This window comes from Polyodon spathula, chromosome 5 (genome assembly GCF_017654505.1).
Source record: "Polyodon spathula isolate WHYD16114869_AA chromosome 5, ASM1765450v1, whole genome shotgun sequence".
NCBI classification, from domain to species: Eukaryota; Metazoa; Chordata; class Actinopteri; order Acipenseriformes; family Polyodontidae; genus Polyodon; species Polyodon spathula.
In genome coordinates this window covers 10,998,873-11,013,135 of record NC_054538.1, presented here as the reverse complement: position 1 = coordinate 11,013,135, position 14,263 = coordinate 10,998,873, and the positions used below count along the sequence as shown (strand labels likewise).

Below are 14,263 nucleotides of genomic sequence, written 5' to 3'. Positions count from 1 at the left end.
TATATATATATATATATAATCTATATCAGTGGCTTGGACATTCTGGCCTAAGAGTGGTTACAACTCATCAAATAGGAGCAAAAAATTGGTTTTTTTTTCACCAATTGCTGATAATAGTAATGTATCTATTATCAGCAACACTGTCGTTATCTATTTAGATAAAGATCAGTAATTGGTTCACCAAGTGTCAGTGAACCCCTTTTCATAGGGGAAAAGTATCCTTCACTCGGGAGGTGGAAGTTGCGAAGTGAGACAAGATAAAAAGGCTGAATGAAAAAACAGCTGAACTGCGATTCTGTGACCTAACAGAAAATTTATTACAAAACATACTACAAAAAAAGACAAAAACTTCTGGTATGAACTTCGAAAATATTTTCTGTTATTTGTTTGTGTTGTTTAGTTACTTACTTATGCTGTATCAGCTATAGTTAAACAAAATACTGTAAAGTCATAAATATTTGTGACCAAAATATTTGGCGACTCACACTCTTAAAACCTATTTTTGCTCCAGAATTAAATTGACTACAGACCTGGCAGATGGTACAGGTGCCATTGTCCTTCAAATCAACAGTGCAAAGGTCACTGTTGAAATCAGGACTTAAAGGATGTGTTTCAGTAAGAATACCTCTGATAAGAAAGGGGAATAAGACTAAAAGGCTAAAATATGCACAAGAACACAGAAATTGGACTATGGAACAATGGTCAAAGGTGCTTTAGACTGCTAATGGATGGACAACGACATCTGTGCCTTCTGCCAGTTCTGTTGTTAATTCAATGCTTGTCTTCTTTCTATTCCTTAAGGATATTATCTTCAAGTATTGCTTATCCTTGTTAGACAGCTTTTTGGGTCTTCCAGTCCTGGGTTTGTCAATTACAGATGATGTTTCTCTGTACTTGTTGATTATGCTTCGGATACCACACCTTGAAATTCGTGTGATGCAAGCAATTTCACTCAATGTTTTTCTTTCTTTATGGAGGTAAGGTTGTTATAATAGTAGAAAACAGTAGTGAAGGCTTTGAGTAAATTGTTGATGCACATAATGCATCAGAATAGAAAATGCAACATGTCTAAGACTTTTGCACAGCTGTGTATATATATATATATATATATATATATATATATATATATATATATATATATATATATATATATATATATATAAATAGAAAGTCTACACACCCTTTCAAAATGTTCACCTTTTGTTGCCTTATAACCTGGAATTAAAATGCATTAAAATTGTTTTTTTTTTTCATTTATCTACACCCACAATTTCCAAGTGAAATAAATATTCTAGAAATTTGTAGAAAATTAATTAAAAATAAAAACTGAAATAGCTTGGTTGGATAAGCTACCCCCCTTGTAATAGCAATCCTAAATTAGCTCAGGTGTAACCAATCACCTTTAAAATCACACACCAAGTTAAGTGGTCTCCACCTGTGTTAAATTGTATTGATTCACATGATTTCAGGATAAATTTACCAGTTCCTGTAGGTTCCCTCTGCTGAGTAGTGCATTTCAATGCAAAGACTCAACCATGAGCACAAAGGTCCTTTCAAAAGAACCCCAGGACAAAGTTGTTAAAAGGCACAGATCAGGGGATGGGTATAAAAAAAATATCAAAGGCCTTGAATATCCCTTGGAGCATGGTCAAGATGATTATTACGAAATGGAAGGTGTATGGCTCCACCAAGACCCTGTCTAGATCAGGCCGTCCCTCCAAACTGGATGACCGAGCAAGAAGGAGACTGATCAGAGAGGCTACCAAGAGGCCAGTGGCCACTTTGCAAGAGGTACAGGCTTTTATGGCCTAGATTGGTCAAAGTGTGCATGTGACAACAATATCCCAAGCACTCCACAAATCTGGCCTGTATGGTAGGGTGGCAAGAAGGAAGCCATTACTCAAGAAAGCCCACCTTGAATTTCGTTTTGAAGTATGCAAAAAAAAAAACACTGAGGAGATTCTGTAGCCATGTGGCAAAAAGTTTTGTGGTCTGACGAAACTAAAATGGAACTTTTTGGCCTAAATGCAAAGCGTTATGTTTGGCGCAAACCCAACACAGCGCATCACCCAAAGAACACCATCCCTACTGTGAAGCATGGTGGTGGTAGCATCATGTTATGGGGATGTTTCTCATCGGCAGGGACTGGGGCACTTGTCAGGATAGCAGGGAAAATGAATGGAGCAAAGTACAGAGGAGTCCTTGAGGAAAACCTGCTGCCCTCTGCAAGAAAGCTGAAACTGGGACAGAAGTTCACCTTTCAGCATGACAACGACCCAAAGCACACAGTCAGAGCTACACTGGAGTGGCTAAGGATCAAAAAGGTAAATGTCCTTGAGTGGCCCAGTCAGAGCCCCAGCCAAAATCCAAACGAAAATTTGTGGCATGACTTGAAGATTGCTGTCCATCAACACTCCCCAAGGAACTTTTCAGAGATTGAACAGTTTTGTAAAGAAGAATGGTCGAATATTGCCAAATCTAGGTGTGCAAAGTTGGCAGAGACCTATCCCAACAAACTCACAGCTGTAATTGCTGCCAAAGGTGCTTCCACCAAGTATTAACTCAGGAGGATGGAGACTTATCTAAATACGATCTTTCAGTTTTGTATTTTTTAATTTTTTTCCCATTAAAACCTTTTTCCCCTTAACAGTGTGGAGTATGGTGTGTAGATAGGTAGAAAAGAATCCTGATTTAAGTGCATGAAACTCTGAGGCACTGACATAACAAAATGTGAAAAAAGTTCAAGGGGGCATTGTATGTGTGTATACATACATATATATTCATTTTGTTCTATATTTTGTTATTTCACGAAAAAACCAGGTGCCGTTTTTGATATTAGTAATTAATTTATCAAAATAAATCAAAACAAGAACTGTTCTCGCAGAATTTAAACAATGCTGTGAATCCTCAGGGTTATAGACCAACAGGTACATAGACAATGCACGGTGTCTAACTGAAGGATATACAGTATTGTCCGAAACTTTGATATGGTGAATTTGATGAAAATAATGATTCCTTTGTTTTCATTATGAAAATAATTGTATTACTATTATTCATTAGCCATATTTTAATGTGACTTTCAATGCATTAGTTATTTCTTTAGTAAAAAAAAAACAAAACAAAACAAAAAAAAACACTACTTGGTATGTTTCCTATTTTTTATTGGACTTTATTACCGTACAAAGGGGCTGACAAATCAAGCAGTGTGGTTATACTCTTTATATGGTAGTTTTCATCACAAGCAGTTACCAGCCCACTGCCCTCAAACACCACCCAGTGGCTTTCATAATAAAATCACATGGCTTCCTGAATGAGCTCTACTCCCTCTTCCTGCCACTTGCAGACAGTCTACTTCTAAATATTGCAAATACTGATTGCTCAGAGCCATGTTGAAGAAATGGATACTACTCCTTTAAGTATCTCTGACTGGTCAGGTAATATAAGTGGTTTGTTCTTACTCTGAACAGTCACCTGAAGAAACACAGTCAAATTAGATCAATCTTATGAAATCTAATCCTTACTGTAGCCATAATTCTACTTCTGTCAGACAGGACATTGACATAAAATATAGGGCTTAATATGAATTGTTATATGTGTAGTTTGATTTAAACTGCGCTTTACTGTCTGCTTAGTACAGCAAGATGCTGAGACAGGATTTAACTGTGCTGTTGAGTCAGGAGTGTTTTAATGCATTGATTTCATGTGGCTGATTCAATTTCAGAGCAATGTATTGACACATTTATGTCTAAATTTGCTTTGCTGATATGGGAGCAAAAAGTTAATTCTAAGAGTTAATTCCAAGAGGGATTATAGGGGGATGTAGAACAACTAAAAAATGCAAAAATAAAAACGAAAAGAAAAGAAGACAATGATCTTGAATTTATTCTTTCAAAGGTATTATATATTATCTCTAAACCACTTTGCATAAATATTTCGTTTTTTTGTTTAGCAGCTCAAAGGTTAGTATAGTATAGTTTCAAAATGATCATCCAGCTGTAAGCATGCCTGATTTAAATTGAACGGATTTCCACTCTAACATTAGAGTGGGTGAAGCAGGTGTCTGGCGATTCTGCCTACGGAGAGCTCTGCTCAGAGTGCTCTCTCAGAGTGCTCTGCGCTGCTCATGAATTTTGCAGTTTTCAACTTATTGTATAATTGAATACTTATCAGTGAACCATAATCTTGCTGCATTTTTAGATGTATACATGCTTCAGTTAACATAAATAATAATGATACAAAAGTTTGTCAATGTTAGGTATTATAGTTTTATCTTGAGGTTAATGTTTTTGATGTTGTAAACATTTTAAGTTTGGTATACATAATTATGCTGAGATGGGAAGTAAATGGTAACGTGATAAACATTTACAGTACAGACTATTTTGGATTATTTATAATAACTTTGCAGAATAGAAAGTGAATATGTGTGTTTCCGAGGAGATTTCCAAATACCATGTTTTGATTCTGTACACTCAAAGAATTAAAATGATAAAAACTAGTGTTTGGTATTCTGCCCTAAACCAGGTGTTTGTCAGTCCCAAACTGTTGTGACATAAATTATATATTATGTTGTGACATAATAAATGCATTTTTTAATCAGATTATTCTGCCCCTTATACGTTTGCAACTGTGGACCGTTCAGCAGAGCGAGAATTGTCAAAGGGTACTTCAGTTGAAACTTCAGACAGAAGGGGTACAGTTTTAAAAAAAGGTTGAAAACCACTGTTTAATCTATGTTTTATACTTAATGCACTAAAAATGGTTGGAACATGGAAATAGCCCACTGGACACTAATAAAAGAATAAAGCATAAGAAAAAGTACACATACAAGTAATTGATAACACTGTAAAAACTACAAAGGCCCTATTTTGAAGCAAGTGTGTAAAATAGCTGATTGCTAGTTTTGTACCATTAAAACAATACAATTGAACTGGCCTTTATCAGTTCTGTTCTACTGGTTTGACCACATGGCTGTTTAAAGGCATGTTCAGCTAAACCACTGTAAGTTGTAAATTACTTTTCCATGACAGTAGTAATAAATGGCATCCTGAATATTGACTTCCACAGTAGCTGATATTCTATAGGGAAAATCAAGTGGAAAGGAATTTACATTTGACTGCTTCTCGACTTCCCTTAAACTATCAGACACACTACCTGGTAGGAACAAGGGAAATAAATCAAAACCATCACAACCACCAAAAATATTTTCATGTAACCCTCGAGGGAACTTATATAGCTAGCTGAAAAACACATTAGGAATCATGCAGAGTAGGTTTCACATAAAGGCCAGAATTTCAAAGACAAATTGTACAGGGGAAAGAGTATAGAGAAAAACAGAATTAGAAAAACATGTGGAAAAAATGTATCCACTTATAATGTATCTATGGAATATACACAAGAAGAAAGAATGAACTGACTAAATATTTAAAACTACTTAAAATTGCTTTGTTGCTTTTTTGTTGCTTTTTTGTTTAGTTAACCTCAAAGCAAAACCCTCAGAAGTACCCTAGTTATTTTGCTATTGGGTCTGCCTTGGCCTCTGATAGATTCTACTCACAGTCGTTTTCCCATTGCTTGTGCTTTCCCATGCATTTTCCCTTTTTATTATTATTTTTTTTTGCAATTTGCATACATTTATTAAAAATTAATTCAAGTTATTTTGCATAGTTCACTTCCTTGGCATGTATTCTGAATACATTACAGAAACACTGACTGATAAATACATTTTTCAATGTGTGTCTGACAAAAATAGTGTCCAGGTGCGTTAAGTCCTCTGTGCTATCCAGACTCTTACAGCAATGATTTCACTGTGTGCCCTTTGACATTTAGAAAGATTTTTTAAAGTCATAAAATGCTGTAGTTCATTGTCTTTAAACGTGTCTGTTTCACCACAGTTTTAAAGTAAAGTATATTTTATACACCCTAATTAACATCTGCTTGCTTAATAAAAAAAAAAAAAAAAAAAGAGAAAAAAGAACAAGAAGCTTTCCCTATCCTAATTGCGTGGGCTCATTTTGTGTTTTAGATTAGGGCAGCATGCATGCAACACGAGTGTTTGAATCAGCATCTAATCACATCATACTTTTCTGTTACAGAAAACCCTGAGCGAGCAGCCTTGTACTTTGTGTCCAGCATCTGTATTGGCCTCATCTTGACACTGTGTGCTGTGGTGGTGCAGATCTCCTGCAGGACAGACTGCAAAGCTGCCCCTGCCAAGAAGCCTCAGAAGAACGTGGTCAGTGACAGCGACAGTAGCGACAGCGACTGGGACACCACCTCGGATCTGTCTGCACGGCGACACCGGCGCTTCGAGAGGACTTTGAACATGAACGTTTTTACTTCAGCAGAGGAGCTGGAGCGAGCGCAGAGGCTTGAGGAGCGAGAACGGATAATCCGGGAGATCTGGATGAACGGACAACCGGATATCCCGGGCACCCGCAGTTTGAACCGTTATTACTAGTGATGGGATTAGTGTTACTCTTATAATAGACCTGCTGCTTTGGGCTTGGGAGTAATAGCAGTTTGCCAGGCCTTAACAAGTTTTTAGGGCATTAAATGGGGGACGCTAACTGGGAAGCTCCCATCGACTCAGTGAGAATAAGCTTTTCAGCAAGTGAAGCTGGAGATTGATAATCACTGTTTATTCAAATAAAGTTCTATATGAGAACCAATAGCTACTCACAGCACTGACAGTTTTGCCTCTGTTTATTAACAAAGTCTGTGAGGTCTTAGGAATATCGGCCATAATTATGAAACCAATAAATTATGAAAATGGCAATAGCCACAGTACAAGCACTTTTGGGCTTGGAGAAAGTGTGGTGTTGAATTGCTATAACAATAGAAGAGGAAGCTTTTTGCTCCCAGTGCACAGATCTCTTTGAACCAGTGCCCATGGCATGATGTATAAAGGATGTTTCAAGGACCCCCCACATCCTAACAGACAGACATTTGGGACACTCTAATACTTTTACAAAAATGTTGTAAAATCATCTCAGCCCTTAGACATTATAAAATATATTTTATTATTTAACAGTTTTGTTGTTATTTGTCGTGTAATCCTTCTATACAGTGGCAAAGCTTTAACTGACACCTCAGGGATGAAATCCTAGTATTTTACTTGTACATTTTGTATTTTCTTTCTATGAAGATTAACGACTACATTTCTTGAGATGTGTCAGAATTTTTTTCTTAAAAAAACTGTTAAAAACCTCAAAGAGGTTGACTATCTTGGTGTTTTTCAGAAACTGCATAATGGTGTACCTTTAACTGCTAGTTAAGCTATACAGTAGTTCTAGACAGACATTAAAGCCCAGTTATTTTCTACACAGTAATCCCCTGGCAAGATAAGGGTTGAGTCACAAGTGTGTGAAGTCAGGGCATACAAAGCAGTTTGTAAAAGGAATACATGATTAACGGCTGGTTTCACACACCCTGACTAACACTAGTCTTGCCTGTCTTACCTAAGGTAACATTATGTAATCCAGGGTCTGTGAAACCATCAATACATGTTTTTACAACCTTGAGTTGTGTTAAAAAAACTGCTTCATCTTTTGAAAAAAAAAATGAACCTCATCCTGCATTACTTTTGCTAGAAAAGAACATTCATATCTGGATGGACTCAACCAGAGTAAGTACAGTTTTTATTGCAGTGGTGTTAATAACCAGAAGAGCTGCACACTAGATAGATTGAATATAATGAACAGCATTATTCTTTATTTCTATATGGTGTATTCTTACAATTTTTTTTAAGTATTATTTTTTTTAGTGTTCTTCCATCTCACTAGTACAAATTGAAACATTCCCTTATGGGACTGTGTTGCCTTCAAAGTCTAGGTGATAACTGAAACATGTAAATCATGTTTCACACGATGCCCAGTATCTTATGCAGTTTTGTCATTTTCTCCAGAAGGCCTCTTTGTATATAAATACATACATATTTGTCAGTTAGAAATGGTATAAATAAAAATGCATTTCTCTTTCTGCAATGGAGTGACCTTGAACTATTTTTTTGAGGTTTTTAAAAGCTACACCAAAAGATGTCCTCATGCTATTCCTCGACAATCATACATTTATAACACTGTGTAAGATTTTTTATTTTTTTTGGTTCCTGGGTAGTAAGTGTTATTTCCTAATTGCTTATGCCTCAAAAGTATAGAAAATGGCTATTATTCCCCACAAACTTTGCTTTTGTGACCAGGGCAGTGATATTTTGAAATTCACCTATTTTCCATAACATTCCAGATAGATTCAGTGCTGAGTAAACTTGGAGTAACTTCTAGAACTTTCTAGAACTTTCTAGTAATATAAATAGTAGTATAAATACAGGGGCCTTAAGCCCACCAGTTCAGTTTAGTTCCAGCTGCCTAAGTGGATACATATCTGCATTTTTCTGAGATGGCATCAAGAGGCTGCAATGGTGGCATTCCTGATGGGTCTCCAAGGCGGTCTGACCAAGTTTCCCTGCTATCTTTGCCTTTGGGACAGCAGGGACACCAAGGCGCACTACCACAGGCGGGACTGGCCACAGCGGACCGAGTTCTCTGTGGGGAGGAACAACGTCAAGTGGGAGCCACTGGTGGACCCCCGAAAGGTGCTGATGCCACCACTGCACATCAAATTGGGCCTTATGAAACAATTTGTCAGAGTTCTAGATAAGGAGTCGGCAGCCTTCAAGTACCTTCAAGACTTCTTCCCTAAGCTGTCTGAGGCAAAGGTCAAAGCCGGTGTCTTCGTCGGACCACAGATAAAGAAGATCCTGGAGTGCAATGAATTCCCCAAGAAGCTCACTAGTAAGGAGAAAGCGGCTTGGAACAGCTTTGTCGCAGGTTCGGGGCTTCCTGGGCAATCACAAGGCCGAAAACTATGTGGAGCTGGTTGAGACTCTGGTGAAGAACTACGGCACAATGGGCTGTAGGATGTCCTCAAAGTCCATATCCTTGATTCATCTTGATAAATTCGAGGAGAACATGGGAGCGTACTCGGAGGAGCAAGGCGAGCGCTTCCACCAGGATATACTGGACTTTGAACGCCGCTACCAAGGACAGTATAACGAGAACATGATGGGAGTCTATATTTGGGGGCTGATTCATGAAAGTGATTTACAGTTTAATCGTAAATCTCGAAAAACTACTCACTTCTAAATCTTTTGTAGTCATCTTTGTATTACTTTAGTATAAACATATGTTAATTTGGATTCATATGCTGTTTTTTTCTGACTTTATGTGAACGAAAAGACACAAATTTGCCCATTTTCTCATTGGAAATAGGTATATTTTGAAAATATCACTGTCCTGGTCACAAAAGCAAAGTTTGTGGGGAATAATAGACATTTTCTATACTTTTGAGGCATAAGCAATTAGGAAATAACACTTACTACCCAGGAACAAAAATTGTGTTACATAGTGTAATAAATTATTATTCACAATCCAGTGTATTGCTGAAATCTTATCAAGGTTTGACACACTATAGAGGTTTACTAAAAAGCTTTTATTAATCTAGTGCGGAATGTATGAGATGCTCAAAGGTTTCTTAACTGAGTTTATAGAAAAAGAACTTTTTTTGAATATAAATATATATATATCTATATATTTATATATGATATAATAATGCTATATATATATATAATAACACATACATATATTATTATTACTTGGATAAATTCTGTTGATAAGATAATCGTAACATTAGATTTATTACACTTTAAGGGTTAAAGGTTATTGCTTTAAAGATGTCAATCTCCCAACCCACAAGCCAGGGTTGCAGGAGAACATGTCTGACCTCAAACATTTAATTACGATGTGCTTTAAATCTGGTTTATTTTCCTGGTACCACACACAGAGACATTTTGTAAAGTTGTACAATTAGGACCTGAACTGAAACACATCTACAGTTTACAAACTGATTTGAAACAATACTGTTGTAATTTGAGTAACAAAACACTTCTGTTAGTTGATTATTATTAGAAATAAAACTAAAATCTAAAACTAAACTAATTTTGATTTTAGAAGGGGCCATACCCGGTAGATCTTCGCATTTATGGTCAAACCAGTTTGTTAATTGGGATTAACACTTATTGTAAAGTTTGTTTCCATTCCAGATTTACCTTTTTCTATGGGTTTTTTTTTGGTGTTAAAACACAATATTGTCCTAATAATATTTCTAAAAAGTTGGGTTTTTAAAATATATTAATAAATACATAATAAAAGATACACAAACATGGCAGGTTTGGTAAAAGTGAAGGCAGTAGTGAGGCTGGCTGTGACCCTGCGCACCGCAAGCAAGCATCCAAACCACTATGCAAAACAGACAGGCCACAGCAAAAAGGAATAGCCACTTGAAACTGTTCTCAGCATCAGATGATTATATGGCGTTTGTTCAGCACTCCCACCTTTCACTTCCCAAGCTCTGTACCTCTCCGACATCAGCCCGTCCTGACCCTAACCTTAAACAACCCCAACCCTTACCTCATCCCTAACCCTAAACCTAACCATTCAGAGTCATTTGATGCCCTGAGGACAGTTTCTAGTGGATATTCCTTTGTGCTGCAGACAGGTCTATTTGCATCCGTGATTTTGGAGCTTTTAACCTCATCTCATCTCACTGACGGAACTGAACAGAATCACAGCGGCAGGGTATCACACGACACTACCCGTTACACATGGCAGATGGCTCAGTGGAGATGCTGTAAATGATGAAACTCATTGCCACATTTCTTTAGAGCTATAAGGGTACACAGTTTTAAACTATTCAATTAAATATTACAAAACACTTGCACAGTTATATGTAACAGTACAGTACATCTAACCCTTTCTTTAGCGTTTCGACTTCAGAGTTTACACAAAATTGTTTTCATTTTCATGGAGATTCAATTAATTGCTCCTCAGAGAGATATCTTGAGGCTTAAACATATATTGAAACTAACATCTGCTAAATGAAAACAAATGGTGGTGTATTTCCCATGAAGAAATGGTTTGAATTGCAGTTTCCCACCCTGCATCTTTGAAAGTCTCTCTGTCTTAACTGAATGACAAAAAATAAAAAATAAAATCTATGCAGGATTATGAAGGGTAGGAATTATTATTATTATTATTATTATTATTATATTATTATTATTATTATTATTATTATTATTATTATTTATTTCTTCCATGTGTGAACTGCTTGTGACACACACACACACACACACACACACATAACTTGCTACTGTTTAATCTAGTCAGATTTTGATGTTTTTGTACATTGTTCTTTATGTTTATTTAAAAATATTTAAAAGGAAATTACCTACGTGAGACACACTATCGTGTTACCAGAACGTTATTGGCTCTACTTGACCCTTGATACAGTATAATATTCTTCCCACGATTCCGACTAACATTTGTGCAGACATTAAGTGAGCATTGAGCACTGACTCCATCTCAAAATTTACAAAATTGCCTTAATAATTATAAGCAGTGATTAATATTTTAGTAATTTGTTTAATTGGTAACCAACAGCAAATAAAAACATTCACTGCACTTACAGGGGGCATTGAGTGTAAGAGTAGACAACAATCTTCCAAGTAGATACAATACAAGACAAAGTTGAGGATGATATATGAGGGAAATTGTTGTCTGCAAGTAAACTCCATGCATCCTCTAGCTATCATATGACAAGTGCTTTGATCTTTCTTTGTTTTAAGGTCCTGTTTTTCACTAAACACAAAACAGTCATTCAGTGCTGTCACCGTGCTATCACTGGACTCTTCAGGATCTTTAGGAAACTACCGCATTGCAGGAAAACAGGAATTGTTATCCCAAGAGAATCCACTTGTCACATAATGTTTATTAATATTTGTGAAAAGCATAAAGAGGAGAACATTTAACCATGATTCCACTCAGTCTTGCACAATATTTTGATTATAGTTTTATTTTTTGTTTGTTTTTTTTTGTTTATGCAAGCTGGCTTCCAGGTGCCATCTCTCCACCCCTTTGGTCTCTGCACAGAGTACATTTGTGATGTATCTACCTCTGCTGTAAACTCTTCATCATGAGCCATACACCTGAAACAAGAGCCAGCCGAGGCACACACTTAATTGGCTGCTGAAACCCTAATCTGGGCCAACATGCTGTCAGAAATGGTTTGGGAGCCATTTTGATGTTTGGGTTAAGACTTCCTTGTAGTCATTTTAAATCTGTGATTATTGCCTTTGGCTTTACTTATTAAGTAATTTGTTGGTTTTCTTCTCACCCAAATCACATTTCCTAAGAATAATAAAAAAAAAAAAAGATACTTATTGAGAACTAATGAAAGTTGCTATTTGATAATTTCAGCATATTTTTATATAAAGCTGAAATGCTGTAACTAAAAGTGATATAAATGTAACATATAATACAAACATTCTGGAGAATTACGATTGAGGTAAAATTAATAACAAATTATAGCAAAAAAAAATCGATAATATTTGGGTTAGAGAACCACTGTATCTGTGAGAAGAACTTAACATTAAAATTTGTTTCCTATATTTGTACTCGGGACAAATATCTATTCTTAAAATTAACATTTATAGAGCAGGAGTGAGATAAAACATGCTACAAATGCTTCATTCTCATTTAGCATGAATCTTTTCCACTTAGATATTTACATTACAATATAGGGTTTCTCCAATGGTGACTGCCAAAACTGGTGCATCACTATATATATATATATATATATATATATATATATATATATATATATATATATATATATATATATATCTTGCAAGGCAGGTCATTGGAGGATGTGAATAAGCAGTTCTGAAGTAGCCACTGATTGCATAGTTGTGTTTATGTGAAACAGAAATGCATACAACTATTTAAAGAATAATGAAAACAAATGGACGGTAACGATTTCTATGTATAAACAATTCCAGTTTAACTTTAAATAATGTATCATTTCCTATAGAATTAATACAAAGTAAACGTTGATTAAGGATTAATTTCACATCCACACGTATTACACAATTCCTCCCACATTAATTCCTCATTAACAGGATTAGAATGACAGTATAATTCTGCAGCCTTTGGTAAAATATAATTTTTCCACTCTTTGGCTTGCTGCCAACCAGCCTATTTAAAGCAGAAGTATAAAGTTTCTCTGCTTGTGTGTTTGCCAAAATAATGGACATTGGATTTTATTAAAGCCATTACAGGCTTTATAAAAGTCATCTAGCACTTTGGCATTCATTATACCCTGGTGTTACTCTGAAACTTGATTAGTAATATACTGTACGTTCTCCTCCAATCCCAAAACCACAGGTATCCCCCAGATTTTACCAGAAAGCAGGACTCTTACCATGTAGCACATTTTTTCTTCTTAAAACCTCTATGTTAAGAGGAGTACTTTACAATGTTTTTTTTTTTTTTTGCAGACTCTCACACAATTGCATTAGTTTCTAAATGATTCTACTTTAGACTGAATAAATAAAAACACATGCTGCAAACTTCTCCTTCTTAACCTTGTATAAAGGTGCTTTACAAGTACTGTATTGACTGATTAAATGAAACATCACAGTGGAATTCCTTCAGATATTGATTGAGCGTATGCCACATGTTTGCTCAGCACAAGTGTGCTGAATTATACAAGTGTGTCTATGCGTGTGCGTGTACGTGCCCAAAATATTTAGCTTGTTGCTTACTTTCACCCTGTGTGGAGTTTTCTCGGACTGGAGTTAGAAATAGTAAATAAAAAATATAGTGTGAGTCAATGGGAAATCCCCACAAATATAGGAATATATGTGTGTGTGTGTGTGTGTGTACAGGCATGAGGATAACCACACCAACCCACTTATTTCATACATTATAATTATTATAAGATAGACCACCAATACATACTGTATAACTAAGGGACCCATTTTGAATCAAGTACAAAGGCTTTGGCAAAGGCAAATTTTCAGACAGGAGTGTAATTAATGATGGTATAAATGAGAGAAACAACTCATCACTGGAACTAAGTTGTTTCTTGTTGTCTATCGTGCACATTTTTTTTTTTTCCAAAATAAGACACTGAATCTATTTAATTTTGGGTTTATATTTCTGAAGAGTTCAACACCTAAGTTTGTGGAACTATAATAAAACAAAGACTATATGACGGATTCCGTTTACAATATTAACTGTCAGTCAATTACAGTAGTCTGGTTGAACACTGCATTACAGAGTGAAAGTGGGCATTTACTTTACTCCTACCTCACTAAACTGCTTTTCCATTTATCACCATATGGCCTCTGGGAATGACAGAAGTCTTTGTAGTC

At 35.9% G+C, this 14,263-nt stretch overlaps 1 protein-coding gene across 1 annotated transcript in view; it reads left to right on the top strand.

The window, feature by feature from the left end:
* Positions 1 to 7,954, top strand: part of LOC121315542 (protein eva-1 homolog C-like) — a 105,646-nt gene extending 97,692 nt beyond the window's left edge. Inside the window, exon 8 of the mRNA XM_041249717.1 lies at positions 6,093 to 7,954. Within this exon, the coding sequence (XP_041105651.1) occupies positions 6,093 to 6,457 (365 nt within the window). The 3' untranslated portion in view covers positions 6,458 to 7,954. The remainder of the gene's footprint in view (positions 1 to 6,092) is intronic.
* Positions 7,955 to 14,263: the final 6,309 nt, after the last annotated feature.